The following is a 19,334-nucleotide window of genomic DNA, read 5'->3' on the forward strand; positions in this document are numbered from 1 at the left end:
TTATGGAAATGTGCAAAGGAAACGTCATCAAAGTGAGGGATCGCCCAACTAGTTAACACAAGACCTTCGTGGTGAGCCAACTCGTGAATGTCCTCACTTCTCCATCGAAAGATCCTCATGGTGAATTAACTCGTCGATATCCTCCTTTAGCCTTTCCGAGCGAAGCAAATTTCTCAACTTCAGGTTCCACCTCCATTTCGAACCTCTCAAGTCAAGCAGAGGTCCAGATGAAAAGGTCATGGGTTTGGAAGCTCAGATAGGTTAACAGACAGCTTGCGAGTTTATTGACTGCACATCTGGAGATGTTTTTTGGGCCACACCTCCAACCCTCTGGTTCCTTGTTTGAAATAGTGGGAGAATCAAAAGAAACCAGACAGGAAATCAAGAGAGAGAGAATCGGAGAGCTCCATAAGTCTAGCTTATCTTTCGATGCAATTTGCAGATGCTTGAAGATGCCATGTTTATCTGTTCAAACAATTTACCCAAGTATAAACATATAAACATAAGACATCAGCCAGGTAGCTAAAACTTGGGCGTAAATGGGTCATCCAAGTGGACCATGACTTTAGGCATTCTGCCATCCATCCATCCATCCATCCATTTTCTGAGCCGCTTATCCTCTCGAGGGTCGTGGGAGTGCTGGAGCCAATTCCACCTGTCATCAGGCAGGAGGCAGGCGACACCTTAAAATGGTTGCCAGTCAGTCGCAGGGCACATGAAGACAGAAACCAGTCACACTCACTATCACACCTAGGGGCAATTTAGAGTCTCCGATTAATGAATGTGTTTTTGGATGGAGGAGGAAACCGGAGTGCCTGGAGAAAACCCACGCAGGCATGGGTACAACATTCAAACTCCACACAGGACACTTTTCAGGCAGTTTCTTTGGAAAGGATTTACAAGCCAATGATGAGACAACAGAGGGGTCACAGAATGCTTGCACAAAGAAAGCTGCATTTATTTAAAAAATAAATAAATAAAAAAGCAAGATTCCTATCTGTGTTATGGGTTCATCGCAACGGTGATTAAGAGGATTGGCTCCGTAAGAAGCATATCAAGGTTCTGGCATGGCCTAGCCAGTCTCCAGACCTAAACCCAATAGAAAATCTTTGGAGGGAGCGTAAACTCAGTGTTTCTCTGCAACAGCCCAGAAACCTGTCTGATCTAGAGAAGATTTGTGTGGAGGAGTGGGGCGGCGGAGGCCTTTAGCTAAGCTTCGGCGGCGGAGGCCTTTAGCCGAGCTCTGGTGGCGGCGGAGGCCTTTAGTCGAGCTTTGGCGTCCGGGGGTAGCTCGTCAGACTCCATGTCGTTCCCGTCTGAAGAACTATGCCGGCCTGGAGCTCCCGGGGGCCTTTGTTTACATGCTTGTGTCGCACGTAGGCCTCTGAGTAGTCAGACTCTGCATCATTCTGCTCGAAGAACCATCTGAATATTCAACATTAATTAAAGCCACAGGTTCAAATCTGTATGAAAGTATTCCTCCGTCTTCCCGATCAACCGATACTGCTATTTCGTCATTAGATGAGGAAAAATACGAGAAATCGGCTCTGGGCATAAATGATGTCCCATGTAATCGAGCCTTTTTTGCGGAACGGTACGTCACGTCCGCGCACATAGGTCATGTGACTTGCGAAAATGTCAGCGCCCGTGAAATTTCGTAATTGTCGATAATCTTCTCAAAACACTATTAAATGAGAGAGGATTTAACATCACATTGTCAAAATAGGGTACATATTACGTGACCTATTGGATACACTGTTCATGCAAAGCACTGGATTTTCTCCTCTTTGCTTTTATGACTTCCTGTATTTTGGAGTTCCACCACCAAGTCTCCTTCTCCCCTTTTCTACCAGAAGACATACCAAGTATTCTCCTGCCTGTCGCTCTGATCACCTTGGCTGTAAGTAGTCCAGTTTTCTGGAAATTCCTCCTGTCCATCAAGAGCTTGTCTCACCTCTTTCCAAAAGGGTGCACAACATTCTTCCTTTCTCAACTTCCACCACATGGTTCTCTGCTCTCCCGTAGTCTTTCTAATCCCCCTCCCCGCCACCTGAGCCATCCTACACATTACCATCCTATGCCGTTGAGCTACATTCTCCCCTACCACTACCTTCCATTCAGAAGCCACCTTCAGATGACATCGACGCCACAAAATGTAATCGACGTGCGTGGTTCTACCGCCGCTCTTGTAGGTCACCCTGTGTTCGTGGTTCTTCTGGAAAGGGAGGATGGATTCACTCTACACCTTTCCAAAACACCTGGTGAGTCATGAAAAATGGATTGCACAGGTGCAAATGACGAGAGCTTTGTGGGTTCTAAATGACAGGTAGATGTGATTTAGAGCTATTAAAATAAATAATAATTGGGCGGGACAACTTCTCAGAACATAACAAAAGAGCCGCGTATATAAGTTAAGGCTGCCAAATGTGTCGATGTGTGCAGGCCAGTGTTTTTATCGCTGCCGGGCCCGGGATTGTTCATTATCGGCGGGGCTGGCGTCAATCGCCGCCGCCGTAGAGGTGGATCTGGCAGGGAGGGGGTTTGGCCACGTGCGGGAGGAGACAGGAGCTCTCTCCTCCACGAGCCGGCGGTGTCTGGGCACCCCTGAAGTAGTTACTTTGCCCGGCATGGGTCCTTCTGAGTACGCTACATACTATCATTCAGACTGTCAGAGAGTCTGTGTCAGAAGGGGCATTGGACAAATCAGAAAATCTCTTGTTCCTTTCCCATAGCAGGTGCCACTACAGGTTTTCTATGGCGAGTGTCCCAGTGTGACATCTGCAAATGACGTTGCATGCAATATGCCCGCCACTGTGATGTCCAGTGAGACTTCCGCAACCTAATGACACGCTCTCCACTCATTTTTTTTTCTCGTATAGACATTGAAGTGAATAACCTCTATTGTATTTTTCTGGGTTTTTGTTTCTGTATTTTCTGTTTTACCATGTTTTAAGTGATGCTTAGTTATATTACAATGGAAAGTTTCTCCGTAACTTTCTTTTCCTTAAGTGTCCAAATGTTATGTGTGTGTGTGTCTATTTTTATTCTTTATTCTCTTTCTTTTCCTTTCATACTTTTAAGTTATTATGATGCGGGTCTTTTGTGATGCGGAATTCTAGATTGTTCCGAGGAGTGCATATATAAGGATGAGAAAGACCGTCAACAGAGCTTCTTACCACTGCTGCTTGCGACAAGTACACAACTACATGCCACACTGCATTCGGCCTTTCGTCCTTGGACATTTCTGGAACTGGAATTTGTTGACTTGGAATATTCGCTGGAAAGAACATTTGCTTGGTTGTTCAACTTTGGTGACTATTCGTAGCTTTGCTTGACTACTCGATCTTTGAACTACTATTTTGTGGTAGTTTTATCGTTTTTGTATTGTATTGTTTTATGTATAATTAAATTGTCTTAAACACAATACAACTGCTTTGTCATATTTTGCTGGTTTGAGCAAGGGGATTTTAGTCTAAATTCACCCATAACAATGTGAAATAATAGAAAAACACAAACAGGGTGTATGAGTGAGCGACTTGGCGTAGAGTTATGACCGTTCTACGTCAGCCATATTGTAATGCCCTCAGTAAAAGGCAATGAGTAAAAGGAGTCGCCACTGGGCTTTAGTCGCTTTTTATTCAACTCTTCAGCAGCACCCACTGAACGCTCTAACACGCTGTCGCTCCGCTGCACACTCGCCCGCCTCGTCTGATTTACGCCACCCCCCCTCTCGCTCTTAAAGGGGTATACTCATAATTACAGCTACCTTATTTCAATATGTACGATACAGCCAAGGGTGTGAAAATACTTTTGAAACTCCAGAACTGAGGAGGAGCTGAGGACGGACTAATTAAAGGAGCGACAGATGCAGCAGCGTAAGAAGTGTGCAGTGAGAGTTCGGATGAGAAGACAGAGGAGAAGGTCTCTAAACCCGAACATAACCACTGAGATAAAAGAAATGTGAGCAATGTGGGAGAAAGTTAGATTTCTGATGAAGAAACATCCAGAAAAACTTACAACTGCTTGTGGTTTGGTGCTATGTAATGACACGTGTCTAACAGATTTCAGAAACAGTCAAAAAGAGGCACAAACAAACCTCCTCGGACAGGTATATTTTTAAATCTTTTGACACAGAACAATGCGTTGCAAAAAGGCCGAAGTTGTCAAAGACTGGAACATAATTGACCCCTCCGTACAGGGCACTTAACCACGCCTCCTGAAGTTACGTCACCCCACGTGTGCTAACCTCAGACAAACAATTAGCAAAAATCGCGGCGCAGGAAGAAAAGACTAGAGCGAAATTGTCCAATTTACCAGCTGATTTCTCACTCGCATTCTTAGCGAATAGTGAAAGATCGTTGAAAACCAGACAGCAGGGCTTCATGTATTTCAGCGAGGGGTATTTCAATGGTATTTCCATGCATATCGACGGAGAAACCATCGATATTAGTGCGAGATCTTTCCGGAGTCAGAGGAAGACCGAGAAGCCACATAATATAATCCAAAGACGAATTCGTCATTGACAGTTTCCTATTTTCGTGTTACCTATCACACTTGTGTGCAGAATCTGTATGTGTATCTGTATAACCGTTTGTGAACCGCCGTATGAAGGAAAAGAAGGCGAGGCTTGATTTACGAGTTGTTTCTCTCGTTTTCTTTGTGTAACGTCACTCGCTCCCCTCAATAATTATTCTTGAATTAGTGCCGAACCTACGTAAGTCCCGACCGAGTACGACAATCACTACTTTAGTGTCCTCAATCATCCTTCCTTCAGTCTTGGTGTCTCAGTGGCTTTTAGGACTCGCTAGTCCGGTTTAGCTTAGCTCGGGAGCCGCCGAACAGAGACACGTTTGTGCAGTCAGATAGTCGCAAAATATCGCTCAACACAGATCAAGTGTGTCAATCATTCACACGTAGCTATGTTATGCAAGCGAAGAACTGCTAATTCATTTATATGAGACGTATTGAAAATCAAATATCGGGCTTACCTTCGTGCAAACATATCTGTTCCGGTTGATGGATTCAGTTGATCATGCGGTCTTCCACAAAGTTTGATCCATCGAAGACATTTTTCGTACTCGGTCTTCTGTTCCGGTTGATTTTAGATGGATTCAGTTGATGATGCGGTCTTCCACAAAGTTTGATCCATCGAAGACATTTTTCGTGCTGGGTCTTCGGTTTTGGAAAGGGTACGAATTGAACTCCACCAACTAGCCTTTCAGGATACCTGTCGTCACTATTACAAAGTCCGTGACTACACCTCTTAACCATATCTATTGTTAAGGAACCCAAATACGTGATAAAACGCTAACAAAAGCTATACTGGACCATGCAACATTGTCTGAGGGAACAGCGGGTGCAAAAAGGGGCGTGGTTTATGCAGATCTCTGGCCTCTGATTGGTCAGCGACGCGGATGACGCAATTTCTACGGAGGGGTCAATTCAGAATAACTTTATTTATTTTTTTACAGAAGTAGCATTTAAGTGCCACTGACACAAAAAATACATTTTAAAATTGATATTATCAAAACTACAAATAATCACTTTGATAATACCAATCATAAAAAGTGAGCTGGGAGAGTTTTATGAAAGTGCAAATTTGTGTAAATCTGACTCCACACAATGCGCATCGCAGTGGCGACCATATTTGTCTGTGACGTCATGTGCAGGCATCACACTAGAGCCTTGGCATTGAAAACACACTGTCCCGAATGCAATGGCAGATGAATGAGAGTATTTTTGGATTTTTCTGATGCCCCTTCTGAGACTGAAGCTCTTTTTGAGGAAGCAAACATCTCAGAAGTGACCATTTTACCATATTTAGACAACATGCAGATAACTTCACTAACAACAGACTCCCCGATAGACGCAGACGAGTGGGCACACGAGGAGGATGAGGGACCCGATGAGATATTCAAAATGACTGGCCCATTGTTGGATTTCCTAACCCAAGTCTTGTGTATGTAGTGTACTCAGGAGAACCCATGCCAGGCGAAGTAAATATGCAAAATTAATCTAGAGCTATCTGTGCCTACATTGTTATTGTAGTTATTCATTCTTTATTCATCCATCCATTTTCTGCTGCTTCTCTGGGGTCAGGTCAAGGGGGAAGTAGCTTCCGCAGGAATAGCCAGATTTCCCTTTCCTCAGCAACTTCTTCCCGCTCTTCCGGAGGGATCCCGAGGCATCCCCAGGGCAGCCGGTTGACATAGTCTCTCCAGCGTGTCCTGGGTCATTCCCAGGGTCACACTCCGGTGGGACATCCCCGAAACACCTCACCAGGGAGGCGTCGGGGAGGCATCCGGAGCAGATACCCCAGCCACCTCATCTGGCTCCTCTCAATGCGGAGGAGCAGTGGCTTGACACTGAGCCCCTCTCGGATGATCAAGCTTCTCACCCTATCTATAAGGGAGAGCCCGGACACCGTGTGGAGGAAACTCATTTCGACTGCTTGTATCCGGGATCTTGTTCTTTCATGACCCACATCTCGTGGCCGCAGGTGAGGGTAGGAACGTAGATCGACTGGTGAATTGAGAACTTCACCTTTCGACTTAGCTCCTTCTTCACTACAATGGACCGATACAAAGTCCGCATCACTGGAGACACTGTACCGATCTGCCTGTAGATCTCCCGCTCCATTCTTCCCTCATTCGTGAACAAGACACCAAAATACTTGAACTCCCCCACTTGGGGCAGGATCTCATCCCCAACCTGCAGAGGGTACGCCACCCTTTTGCGTATGAGGACTATGGTCTCAGATTTGGAGGTGCTGTTTCTCATCCCAGCCGCTTCACACCCGGTTGTGAACTGCTCCAATGCGGGTTGGAGATCACGGCTTGCTGAAGCCCACAGAACCACATCATCTGCAAAGAGCAGAGATGTGATACTGAGGCCACCAAACCGGACACACTCTATGCCTCGGCTGTGCCTAGAGATTCTGTCATAAAACTTCTGAACAGAATTGTTCAGAAAGGGCAGCCTTGGCGGGGTCCAACTGTCACCGGAAATGTGTCCAACTTATTGCCAGCAACGCGGACCAAACTCTGACACCGGTTGTACAGGATACTCCAGAGTGGAACAGAGTCCAACCCCTCTTGAGAGGAATCGTAACAGAGCCCAAAATGTGCGTAGAGGTGAGTCCGACTATATCTAGTTGCAACTTCTCGAACTCACACACCAACTCAGGCTCCTTGCCTGCCAAAGAGTCCATGTCCCTACAGCTAGTTTCTGTAGCCAGGGATCGGATCGCCAAGGTCCCCACCTTTGGCCTCCGCCCCGCTCACATCGTACCTGACCCCAATGACCCCAGGTAGTGAGCCCATGGGAAGGGGTACCCAATGTTACCCTTTAAGACTGTGCCCGGCCGAGCCCCATCAGTGCACGGCCGGCCACCAGGCGCTCACCTATGAACCCCACCTACAAGCCTGGCTCCAAAGGTGGGCCCCGGTGACCCGCGTCCGGGCAAGGGAAACAGAGCTCCAATATTGATACTTGTCATCACGGTTTTGTCCTTTGTTTAGTCCCTCACCTAGGACCTTTTTGCCATGGGTGACCCTACCGGGGGCATGAAGCCCCAGACAACTTAGCTCCTAGGATCATCGGGACACACAAACCCCTCTAGCTTGATAAGGTCCAGCTCAAGGAGGGGCCATTCTTTATTCTTCTTTTTCATTTCCTTTCTCACATACTTTATTATTTATGTCAGGGGTGCCCAGACACCAGTGGAGAGAACTTTCTCCTCCCCGCCTCCGGTACGGACGCATGCGCCTGTCCGCCTCCCTGCCCGACCCACCTCCATGTCGGGGGAAATGGTGGCTTGCGCGCATCGACACATTGAGCACCCCCTGCCTTACCTACTTTTTATGAGGCAGGTTACGTTCTGAGAGAAGGACTCCATTACATCGTCGGACGCGGATGTCTGGAATGTTCGGGAGGATGGCTTTCACGGAGCTTATTTTCTACCACTGCTGCTTTTGGACAAGTACATAGACTGCCACACTGTCCTCTGGGTTTTGTCTTTTTTGGACATTTCCGGAACATTCGCCGACTTCAAACATTCGTTGGAAATAACATTCACCAATGTGGAACCTTCGTTTGATTTTGGTGACAAATGTCGTTTGGTTAGTTAGCTCGTTTTACACGCTACTAAACTGTCTTTGTACTTATGTGTTATTTTATTGTTTTGTGTTGTATTGTATTGTGTGTGATTAACTTAAATGCAATACAACTGCTTTAGGTTTTGCTGGTTTGGCCAAGGGGATTTTAAATTCACGCGTAACATTTGTTAAAAACTGTGGGACAAATTATACCCCCCGCCCACCCTATTTTTTTGTTTTTTAACTAGCTCTATACACACCTACCAGTCATTTGGAACTGACAAAGCTTGTCACTTGTGCAATCCATTTTTCACGATGAATCTGGTCTTTTTGAAACGTGTGAAGTTTCCATTGTTTGGTACCGCCTACCTGATGGAAGGAGCTGGAAGAGCTGGTTGCCAGGGTGTGAAGGGTCCCACACGGTCCTTCCTGCTCTTGTTCTAGATCCATAGACCACAGATGTCAAGGCAACAGCCCTGGAGTGATTACTGGTTTCTTGGGGACCGGGATGATGCTGGAACGTTTGAAGCAGGTTGGGTACTTCACACACTTCTAAAAATTCTAAATTCTTGAACTGCTAACCTACAATTCCACTGCCTACCGGTATTAGTATTATATATGAAAGACCAGGGGTTTCCAATGAGTAGTAGTTGATTTTGTCTACGTTCTTGTTGATTGTACAACACCAACACAGGAAGGATTCGAATCCAGCTGTCATTCGGTCATCCAATTTATACTCACTTGGAACACCAATAGCGTCAATGTATGTTGGATTGTTCTGCCCTTGCCAATCAGCTGCTCTTTTTCACTTATGCCATTGCTCGGGTAAAATTACATGTACAGCAGAAGTTAGTTCATAACCAATAGATAACTGTAGTAGCAAGGTTATTAGAGCACAGAATCCAGTCGCATTTCTAGGGCAAAGTCTTCTATTATTGCCCTCCCACCACCAGATGTCACTGTGCGACAATGGTTTTTTAACACAATATCAACTTCAAACCTAGATTTACATATTAATGCTGAGAGGTTTCCTTCCTTGTCCTTTTAATTCAATGCATGTAAAATTGTTGGGGACGACATCACTAAAAAACAATGTTTTTCGTTTATCAAGATAAGTCAATAGATTTACTGAATTTCATTGTTTGCTTTCACCATTATTAACAGTTTTTTTACATTACTTCTATGGTACAGTTATCAGGCAATAATGCGGGAATGACTTGCGACAACGGTCTTCGACTCATGCACATGACACAATCCTTTAATGTGGGTTTTTCTGCTTGCTCAACCATTGCAAGCCAGTTATTATTTTGCCATGAAATTTCGTATTAACTTGAAACCAATCGTCCATAGTCACATCTACAGCTATTAGGATTCGTCCACCTTTAGTAGATGTCCTAAGTGGAATTCCAGGTTTTTCTTGATTTCCATACCACAATGCTATATCAAATTGAGCGTCCCTTCCACTAGTATAGGCCTAAAAACGTTTAGCAAGGCATACTGGTTGGCTTGATTGATGCTGCAAATATAGACCCCTGGTAGTTTTATTCCTGTGAAACTTCCCTCTGCTGTATTTTGCTGGGTCTTGTGACCAGCTGGACCAATCATAATAAGTCTCACCAATGAGATGTCACCATCCAACGCCAATGGTTCATCCCATTCATATAGTCGTACTCTCCTCCACACATGCCTTGGGCTCTGGGACCAGTCCTCTTGAAACAGTTTGGACTCTGTTCCACTCTGGAGTTGTCCAAATTGAGAGGCGCCAAACAGGTGTGGACATATTTTTGCCCCCCAGCTCGGCGCCTGTATGCTGGGGTTCACACTGGTGGATGAGAGGGAAGCTTCCCCTGCTAAGTGGGGGGATAGGGCCTGACTGTTTTTTGTGCCTATTCACCAATCATACAGAGTACCCACAATTTCTTGACTCATTCGAGGCAGTGCTGGAGAACGCTACCACCAGGGACTTTTTTGTTTTGCTGGGGGACTTCAATGGTCATGTGGGTAATGACAGTGAGACCTGGAAGGCCATGATTGGGAAGAAAGCCCCCTGCCCCCATGCCTGATCAGAACCTGAGCGGTGTTCTGTTGTTGGAGTTCTTTGCTTATTGTCATTGTCCATACCAAACATCATTTTCAAGAATGACGATCTCCACATGGCCACATTCCACCAGCACACCGTTAGTCGCCGTTCAACGAGCGATTTTGGGGTTGTGTCATCAGATTTGCGACCGCATGTCTTGGACACTCTGGTAAAGAGAGGGCTGGAGCTGTCAAGTGATCATCACCTTGTGGTGAGTTGGCTCCTATGGTCGGGGAAGATGCTGGCCGGATATGGCAGATCCAGATATCAGGGTTTGTACAAGTCAGGAAATTTCTGGAATATCATGGAAAGAAACGTTGCCTTTTCCAGGTCTTGGAAAGTCCGGTAAATAAAAAAATATTTGGCTTGGGTTAGGGAATGTCATGGGATTTTCAGTCACTGTGACTTGACTGGCGCGATCGCACTCTCAAATCTGCACAGTCGACCACGAAAAATCATGCGCTTAAAATTTGTTTTGAGTAGAAATACATAGACATTCTCAACGCACATGAAAACTAATCCAGCGCGGTGAATCACAGCTTGACTCCTTTTTTTATTTTATTCTTTTCAACACGGAAGCACACGGCCTCCTGATAGTTTACCTGACTCCGGCCACCTTCGGCTCTTAAAGGGGTACACTCATAATCACAAGCACAGTCTGGGCAGCAGAGAGCAAAGAGAACGCTCAATAATAATGGTAAAAGTAAAAAAAAAAAAAAGTGCTCTTGCTTTAAGGAATGTCGGGTTATGTGAATAATAGAAGAAAATGTGGTGCAACTGGAGAAGATTGTTTCCCCGTGTTGCCGCGTTATCTTGAAGTTGAAAACTTTTCCCCTCTACATGCTTAAGCAAGAGCTAGACCAGTGATTCCCAAACAGTGTGCCCCCGGGGTACATTAGTGTGCCGTGAGCACTCTTCAGGTGTGCCATGGGAAGTTATCCAATTTTATGTAATTGCTAAAAAAATACATTTATTCCAAGAAATAATGTATCTTTATTCATCTATTTATACCAGTGAGCCAGAATGACAGACAAACCAAAAAAAATCCTCTTCTATTAGATGGCAGGAATTACATACAGTAATCGATCCATTTTTGGTGACATTTACTTGGTGTGCCGTGGGATTTTTCAGTTGTAAAATATGTGCCTTGGCTCCATAAAGGTTGGAAATCACTGATCTAGAACATCTACTGCAAGCTTTCATCAATGGATTGACAATAGATACCGCTGTAAATTTTGCTAGATTATAACAATACATCATGATTGCCAACAGGAATGCTTGTTACAATGTATCGCTAGTTTGTTTCCAGTAACGTCGATTATGTTGGAGTTAACTTTCAGCATTTTCAAAACATTGCGGGTATAGGCCGTTTGGCGTTCATTCCTTGACAGGCCAGTGCATCTAACTTTTCTTCAGATTAAGTTTGTCAGATCAAGAATTTTTATTGATGAAAAATTCTAAATACCGTTTCATATCATGTTCTATTAATATCAGTTGAAATTGGAAATTATCATTTCTGAGTGAAATTGTTTTGTATTTTAATGTATTTGTTCAATTTTTAATTTAGTTATGTTATATTAATCAGTTAATAAGAAATTTTAAAATGTTTTTTCCCAATTCAGTAATATCCTGGTATTTGTTATTTTTAATTTGCAGTTATATTAATCTGTTATGATGAAAAATCCTCCGAGTCATGAACATCATATCAGTATCATTGGACTAGCAGTATAATGTATGACTTATATTTATTTTTTAATTTATATTAAGTGTTTATTATAAGAGAATTAGGGTTAGGTAGGGTTATGTATCTATATAATTTATTTTTGTATTTTATTTTTTTTATTTTCCTTCATAACGGATTTCAGATTCAAATTCAGCATAAAAACAACAGCAACAATGAAAATCTGATCAAATCAAAATCCTGCTCTCGGGTGTTATCTTGCTGGCATGGGCATGATCACCCTCTAATCAATTCAGACTCAACTTCACTATATTGTATAATTATTGGTGACGACTGCAGTGGCTTCTACACCATGTTGGTCTAATAGTCTGTGTTTTAGACAAGTTTGAAGCCCAAGGCTTGCTTGCATAAAAACTTCGTAGCTGAAGAGTACGCTTACCTTACAACACAGCAGATAAGTAACCGCTTACAAGCGTGCTTTACTGCCATATTGTAGTGATAGGATAAGCAAAGTCAAAGGCGAATGGCTTTGTAAGAGCATGCCCATGTTCCTGCTGATTACACGCAAACCCAATGAGCTTCTTATCAACAATACTTTTATACACTTATAATTATAGTTTATATTTTTAATAACCATAAATTTCACAGTCATTATGATCCACCTACTACATTAAGCTTTGGCACTTAAGTGGCAACACACGATCATATAGCTGACATATTGCTGTCTGCCACAACTAGTCAATCTATTCTTAGTCATGAAATTTTGTATTGAGTAGCTGGAAAGTCATGGAAAATTCATGGAATTTTGATTCTCTGGAATTGTATCTTCTTCTTTTCCTTTCGCCTTGTCCCGTTAGGGGTCGCCACAGCGTGTCATCTTTTTCCATCTTAGCCTATCTCCTGCATCTTCCTCTCTAACCCCAACTGCCCTCATGTCTTCCCTCACCACCTCCATAAAACTTCTTTGGTCTTCCTCTCGCTCTTTTGCCTGGCAGCTCCATATTCACCACCCTTCCACCAATATACTCACTCTCTGGCCTCTGAACATGTCCAAACCGTCAAAGTCTGCTCTCTCGAATCTTGTCTCCAAAACATCCAACTTTGGCTGTCCCTCTAATCAGCTCTCTTTCTAATCCTATCCAACCTGCTCACTACGAGCGAGAACCTCGACATCTTCATTTCTGCTACCTCCAGTTCTGATTCTGTTTGTTTCTTCAGTGCCACCGTCTCTAATCATTACACAATGGCCGGCCTCACCACTGTTTTGTAAACTTTGCCCTTCGTCCAAGCAGAGACTCTTATGTCACATAACACACCAGACACCTTCCGCCAACTGTTCCAACCTGCTTGGACCCGTTTCTTCACTTCCTTACCACACTCACCATTGGTTTGGATTGTTGACCCTAAATATTTGAAGTCGTCCACCCTCGCTATCTCTTCTCCCTGTAGCCTCACTCTTCCCCCTCCACCTTTCTCATTCACAAACATATATTCTGTTTTACTTCGGCTAATCTTCATTCCTCTCCTTTCCAGTGCATGTCTCCAACTTTCTAATTGTTCCTCTGCATGCTCCCTGCTTTCACTGCATATCACAATATCATCTGCGAACATCATGGTCCAAGGGGATTCCAGTCTAACCTCATCTGTCAGCCTATCCATTGCCACTGCAAACAGGAAGGGGCTCAGAGCTGATCCCTGATGCAGTCCCACCTCCACCTTAAATTCTTCAATCGCTGAGGGGGCAGACTGGAGCTGTGGCTGTCAGGCGGTTGGTCCAATAACATAGAATAAAAACTAGACTGCGCACAGACCCCTTCCACGTGGTAATTCGGCTTCAACTTCCGGTCAGGGCAAAACATTGAATTGGGGACTATTTCACATGGCTCTTTGTTGGGATGTTGTGTTAAATGAAAACCGAATTCAATGATTTGAAAATCAGGTTCAGATATTTAATTGAATACACAACAGAGACAAGATAATTAAAATGGTACTTTGTTTTTACCAAATAATCATTAACTTAGTTTTATGGTTGCGACACTTTGCATTTAAGATGTAACATGGTCTCATTTACCACTGTTACATCGCCTTTTCTTTTAAGAACATTCCATCCATTTGGGAACTGAGGACAATAATGGACTTTTCCAAGTGGTGATCTTCAGCTCCACCAACAACCCCCCCGTTAGCTCCAGTTGCCATGCCCCACAATCTTCAAAAATGGCGACTGAACATAATAGGTTTCACTAGGTCCTCTATCGCGTATTCCAGATAATATTGGGGTTATGTTTTTTGCCAAATGTGTTCGGACTTGTCCAAGAGAGTTCTACAGAGAGGTCTCAACTATTTCACACAAGGATATGTACACGGAATTAAGATTTTGGACGGAGCAGGACGCAATGTCAGAGTTACAAAGAAACGTTGCCGATCGATGCAAAAAAAGTTTGACGCCTCACAAACTTCATATTGAAATCCAACAGGATAAAATTGTGGAATCGTTCTGAGCATGTAAAGCAGGGTGAGTACTTTTTACTGGGAAAATTCACGAGTAATATCATTATAGTTTTTATAAGTGAGTGGGTGTATTCATTTGACTTGGCTCGTAATGGAACCCAGTGCTATGTCTTAAAAGTCCGATGTGATACAAATCGGCAAATAGACATTTCTCTTGCATGACATCTCGCATTTACGTATTACGAACCCGACTTGTCGGCATAGAACATTAAATATTTCATTCAGCACGTCAGTGATACACTAACAAAGTGAAAGTTGTTCTCTTGCAAAGTATAAAGCACTGATAATAATGAAATCAAACTCAGAGAAGATACTTCTCCCTCACTTACCTTTGAACATACAGCCTTAAATTTGTTGTTGTCCACACACAAGTTGTACACGCACTCTTCTGCGAGCCTTAATCCATTGTAGACACTTCCTCAACTGTAATTGATGTTTTGGAAAATTAATCAACCAGGCCCCTTTTAACCTGGCCAGAGATCTTTCATTAGAATTTCACGTTCCACAAGCGCGTCTGAGGACCATTTTGTCCGTATCATTAGCTTTTCCAACCGCCTGCGAATGATAACCAGCATTGCTTGTAGGACACGGTGACAAGAGGGGCGGGTCAAGCCATGGGTTAAGACAATGTGGCTATCTGATTGGCTATTGTACAAGTAATTGACCGGACGGAAAGTCCACTCTCGCAGCTTTGTAGGTGGAATTCGTTTTCATTCTCACTTGACATACAGCTTCAGCTGTTCAACAGTCTAGGGACGTTGTGTTCGTCTTTTATGTTTCATATTCTGCCACACATTTTCAATGGGAAACACCTCTGGACTGCAGGCAGGGCAGTCAAGTACCCACACTCTTATACTATATATATATTTGTCACACAGAAGAATGTAGAATGTGATCTGGCACTGTCATGCTGAAATAAGGAGGGCATGCATGAAAACGACGTTGCTTGGATGGAAACATGTTTTTCCAAAACCTGTATGGTAGCTTTCCGCATTAATGGTGCTTTCACAGATGTATTTGCACGTTACCCAAGTTACCCATGCCATTGGCACTAACACAGCCCCATAACATCACAGATGCTTCCTTCCGTCATCAAATGTTTCGCTGATAGGTCCACAACACTCTCGAGAGGGTTCAGCAGTGAATCCCAGGTTCACCCCCTAGGTGCCATCATTTCTCCTGAAGGCCCAATTGGGGTCTTTCCTCTTTATCCAGAGCCACTGGCTGGCCTTTTCCACCGCCTTGGAGAGGTCTCTGACTGCCTCCCGATGGGCCTTCCCTCGGACTCCCATCTCACTGAGTAGCCTGGAGGTTGAGGCTATAAATCCTCTGCAGCCAACTTCCACCGGGCGTACCTCTGCTCTCCACTCTTGCTGTTGCACCTCAGCCGCAAGTCCTGCATACCTCACCCGCTTCCGGTCATACACCTCCTCGACTGCCCCCTCCCAGGGCACTGTGAGCTCAATGATGTAGACGAGTTTGAGAGAGGCAGACCAAAGCACTAGATCTGGTCGTAGGGTGGTAGTTGCAATCTCAACTGGAAAGCAGAGCTTCTTGTCCAGGTCTGCCAGCAGTTTCCAGTCTCGTGCACTGCACAGCTGTCCACTCTCTGGTGGCTTATTGTTGTGGCCGGTTTGACTCTCCGCCTCCCGAACAAAACAGCCTTGGTTGCCAGTTGGCTGATAAGGGTGGAAGGGCATTCACCCTCATTCGCTGGTTCTCCAGAACACCAGCGAGACACTTCAGCTCTTGGTTGTGTCGCCAAGTGTAACGGTATTAAAGCCCAAGTGTCATCCCTATAAACATTCTAAAATAGATATTGTAATAAAAAAATACATATAACATTATTCACTTCAATGTCTATACGAAAAAATGTGAGCGGAGAGCGTGTCATCCCTGCGCAATTTTGCAGAAGTGTCTTTCTACGATATCCAAGTGGTCGCCATATTGGCTGCCACTCGGACATTTGCCAATGAAAACATGCGGTGCACCCTGACTATGGGAGACAAATAAGCCCCTTCTGACACGGAAGCTCTTTTCGAAAAGGCAAACACCACACAACCGAGTGAAGTTACCGGGGCAATATTACACTATTGTTCCGAGCCCTCGGGCCAATATTACACTATTGTTTCGAGCCATATTCAGATGATATGCGATCACGGCCAAACCGCATCCCCGTCCGATTAACTTCCATCGCGGAGATGAACCATCGCGGCTCATGGCAGCCAGCCGCTGTGGCTTATGACGGAGCCGTCCTGCTTTAGGGGGGGTGTTCATAGACGCCGCACTATGCGATGAACAACACAGTCGAGCCAGGGCACATTACTGTGCGCAGGCGGCTGAGTAAGGCATTCTTGGCTGGGTTCTTCAGAGCTGCCCCTGTCCACGAAGCCCGACGCGCAGCCTTCGCAGAAGCCGTGGCCCCCCAACGCGGCGCCTCAGCCGGTGTGGCTGATTTACGGCGCCGTGGTGGCATACAATGGAGCCGAGCTGTGCTGGTTTTAGGAGGTTGTTCATAGCCGCCGCACTATTTGATGAACACCGTCGAGCCGCGGCACATTACTGCGCGCACAAGGCTGAGTGAGGCATTCTTGGCTGGGTTCTTCAGATTCGCCGCCATCTGCGCAGCAGCCCAACACTGTCAAACACGCACATCGACATTTTTCGTGTGCGGATCTTTTGTTACGTTATGAGGGACCGATTTCGTGGTCCGCCCAAACTATTATTTTTTTAGTAGCTGTATACACACCTACCTGTTATTTGGAACCCACGAAGCTCTCGTCCTCTGCACCCGTTCAATCCATTTTTCACAACGAACCAGGTCTCTTGCAAACTTATGAAGGGTAAATCAATTCTCCCAAGTGTTCAAGCAATGTCCATTAATGCAATGAGCTGACATTTTGGCTAACACGAAGGAACAACGAGCAACCTTCCCGGAGGTAAAACTTATGGAAACAAACGAGTCCACTTGGGGGCGCCGCTGTCCTTTACGTCACTTCCTGCTTCTTTTCGAAAACAAATCCCTCGAGAGGATTTTCATGGCAGAAGTTACAAAAAGCTGTATACGTCAAAATCATGTTTTGCGGTGAAAAAACGCATGGGCCCATATTGGCTGACGTTTTTTTTTCATTAATAACATACTAAAAATCATCCATTTCATGACAGTAGCCCTTTAAGTAAGGCTGATCTTGCAACCAACCAGGATGTGCTTCAGTGTTGCAGGACTTGGGCCCAACAGGCACTTGGGATCTTTGATGATTATTTACTAAGAACGATGTTTATCAGTTTCAACCTTAAATATTTTGTCTTTTCAGTGTATTCAATTATATATGGGTTGAACATGATTTGGAATAAGATTTCAGATGACATAAATGCTTTATTTTTGAACAAGGTAATATATGTAAATGCACTGCCAAAATTATTTTCTTTGTTTTTCCCCCCAAAAAATAAGATATTGCAGAAATAAAAACAGAGGAGGACTCTGAGACTTGGCTCGCCAAGAAACCCAGAAGAGAATGTTCACAAGTTGAGGAGGCCAGTTGCTCCAATATTCAAGATGCCAGACAAGATGAACAGATCTCCTGTGATTACAGTGGTGAAGATGAAGAAGGATCCACAAGTTATGTTGTTCAGAGGATATCAACTTTTCTGACTCATACAGAGCCATACATCCTTGATATTGATTTAGATTTCTTTTCCTGTAAGAATCCATTCAAGGAGTTATACACTGAGGTAATTTGGACTTTTTAAAATTTTCATTTCATATTTGTGGTTCTGTGTTTAGAAACAGCTGTAATCAGAATATACAGTATTTTATTGTGTGTGATTGTGTTTCTGAGTTTTGATCACCATTTTTCGACACAAAAATATGGAGACCAAAAAATATTTTCTGAGCTTGTTTTTAATTGAAGATAAACAAAACTGTCACAAATAAAAATGGCATTGTATAATAATTCAAAGTTGCCTTCCAGGATGCAATATTTCAGTTCGGTTCATTCTTACAAACATAATGAAATGTAAAACAATATTTAGGTGTGGAGGCAACGCAGGAAAAATCGTTAACGTTCCTCTTGTTTTACGCTTATGGATATTCATGGAAGATTTTACACAGTCTTAAAGGAAGGAGACATTGAGTCCCCCCCCCCCCCAATTCACACAGTACGTGCTGTATTTGTCATGATTGATTAGGTTGTTTATTTTCGTTCAGGATGACCAAGGCACCAAATTATAATTCTCAATTAGTGTTACAAATGTGGACATGGGGTGGATGCTGTAGAGAGCTTGAGCTCGTGACGTCACCATTTTCACGGCGCCATATTGCCAGTCAAAAAGAGCTGCTCGACAGTGTGGGGGACATTGAACCGGAGCAGAATATACACAATGCCCGAGATTTGTTGTGCTGTTGGTTGTTACAATAGACGAGACAGATATTCAGAGATCATTCTATGGAATACCAGCTGAAAAGACGAGAAAAGATCGATGGATTTCGGCATTTAAACTTGATTGATGGTGCCCAACCAAATACACACGACTGTGTAGCAATAACTTCATTTCAGGTAGGAATTATTCTGCTCAATCTCAAATTCCCAAGAAGTACAGTGAAGAATATAAGTATTTGAACACCCTGCTATATTCCAAGTTCTCCCACTTAGAAATCATGGAGGGTTCTGAAATTTTCATCGTAGGTGCATGTCCACTGTGAGGGAGATAATCTAAAAAGAAAATTGTATGATTTTTTTTTTAAACGATTTTTGGTGTGATACAGCTGCAAATAATATTTGAACATCTGAGGAAAAACAATGTTAATATTTGGTACAGTAGCCTTTGTTTGCAATTACAGAGGTCAAACGTTTCCTGTAGCTGTTCACCAGGTTTGCGCACACTGCAGGAGGGATTTTGAGCCACTCCTCCACACAGATCTTCTCTAGATCAGACAGGTTTCTGGGCTGTTGCTGAGAAACATGGAGTT

General features: G+C 44.0%; 1 protein-coding gene across 6 annotated transcripts in view; it reads left to right on the top strand.

Moving 5' to 3' along the window:
• c13h5orf22 (chromosome 13 C5orf22 homolog) overlaps window positions 1–19,334 on the top strand; it is a 114,109-nt gene that overhangs the window by 55,122 nt on the left and 39,653 nt on the right. The window contains exons 5-7 of one of the 6 annotated variants that reach the window (XM_061839676.1): window positions 1,817–1,900; window positions 2,193–2,261; window positions 17,817–18,097. In XM_061839676.1, the coding sequence (XP_061695660.1) occupies window positions 1,817–1,900; window positions 2,193–2,261; window positions 17,817–18,097 (434 nt within the window). Of the gene's footprint in view, window positions 1–1,816; window positions 2,262–17,816; window positions 18,098–19,334 lie in introns of all 6 variants that reach the window. The other 5 variants (XM_061839673.1, XM_061839674.1, XM_061839675.1 and 2 more) reach the window with 5 other exon arrangements.

The sequence above is a fragment of the Syngnathoides biaculeatus genome, chromosome 13, assembly GCF_019802595.1.
Source record: "Syngnathoides biaculeatus isolate LvHL_M chromosome 13, ASM1980259v1, whole genome shotgun sequence".
In the NCBI taxonomy this organism is placed as follows: domain Eukaryota; kingdom Metazoa; phylum Chordata; class Actinopteri; order Syngnathiformes; family Syngnathidae; genus Syngnathoides; species Syngnathoides biaculeatus.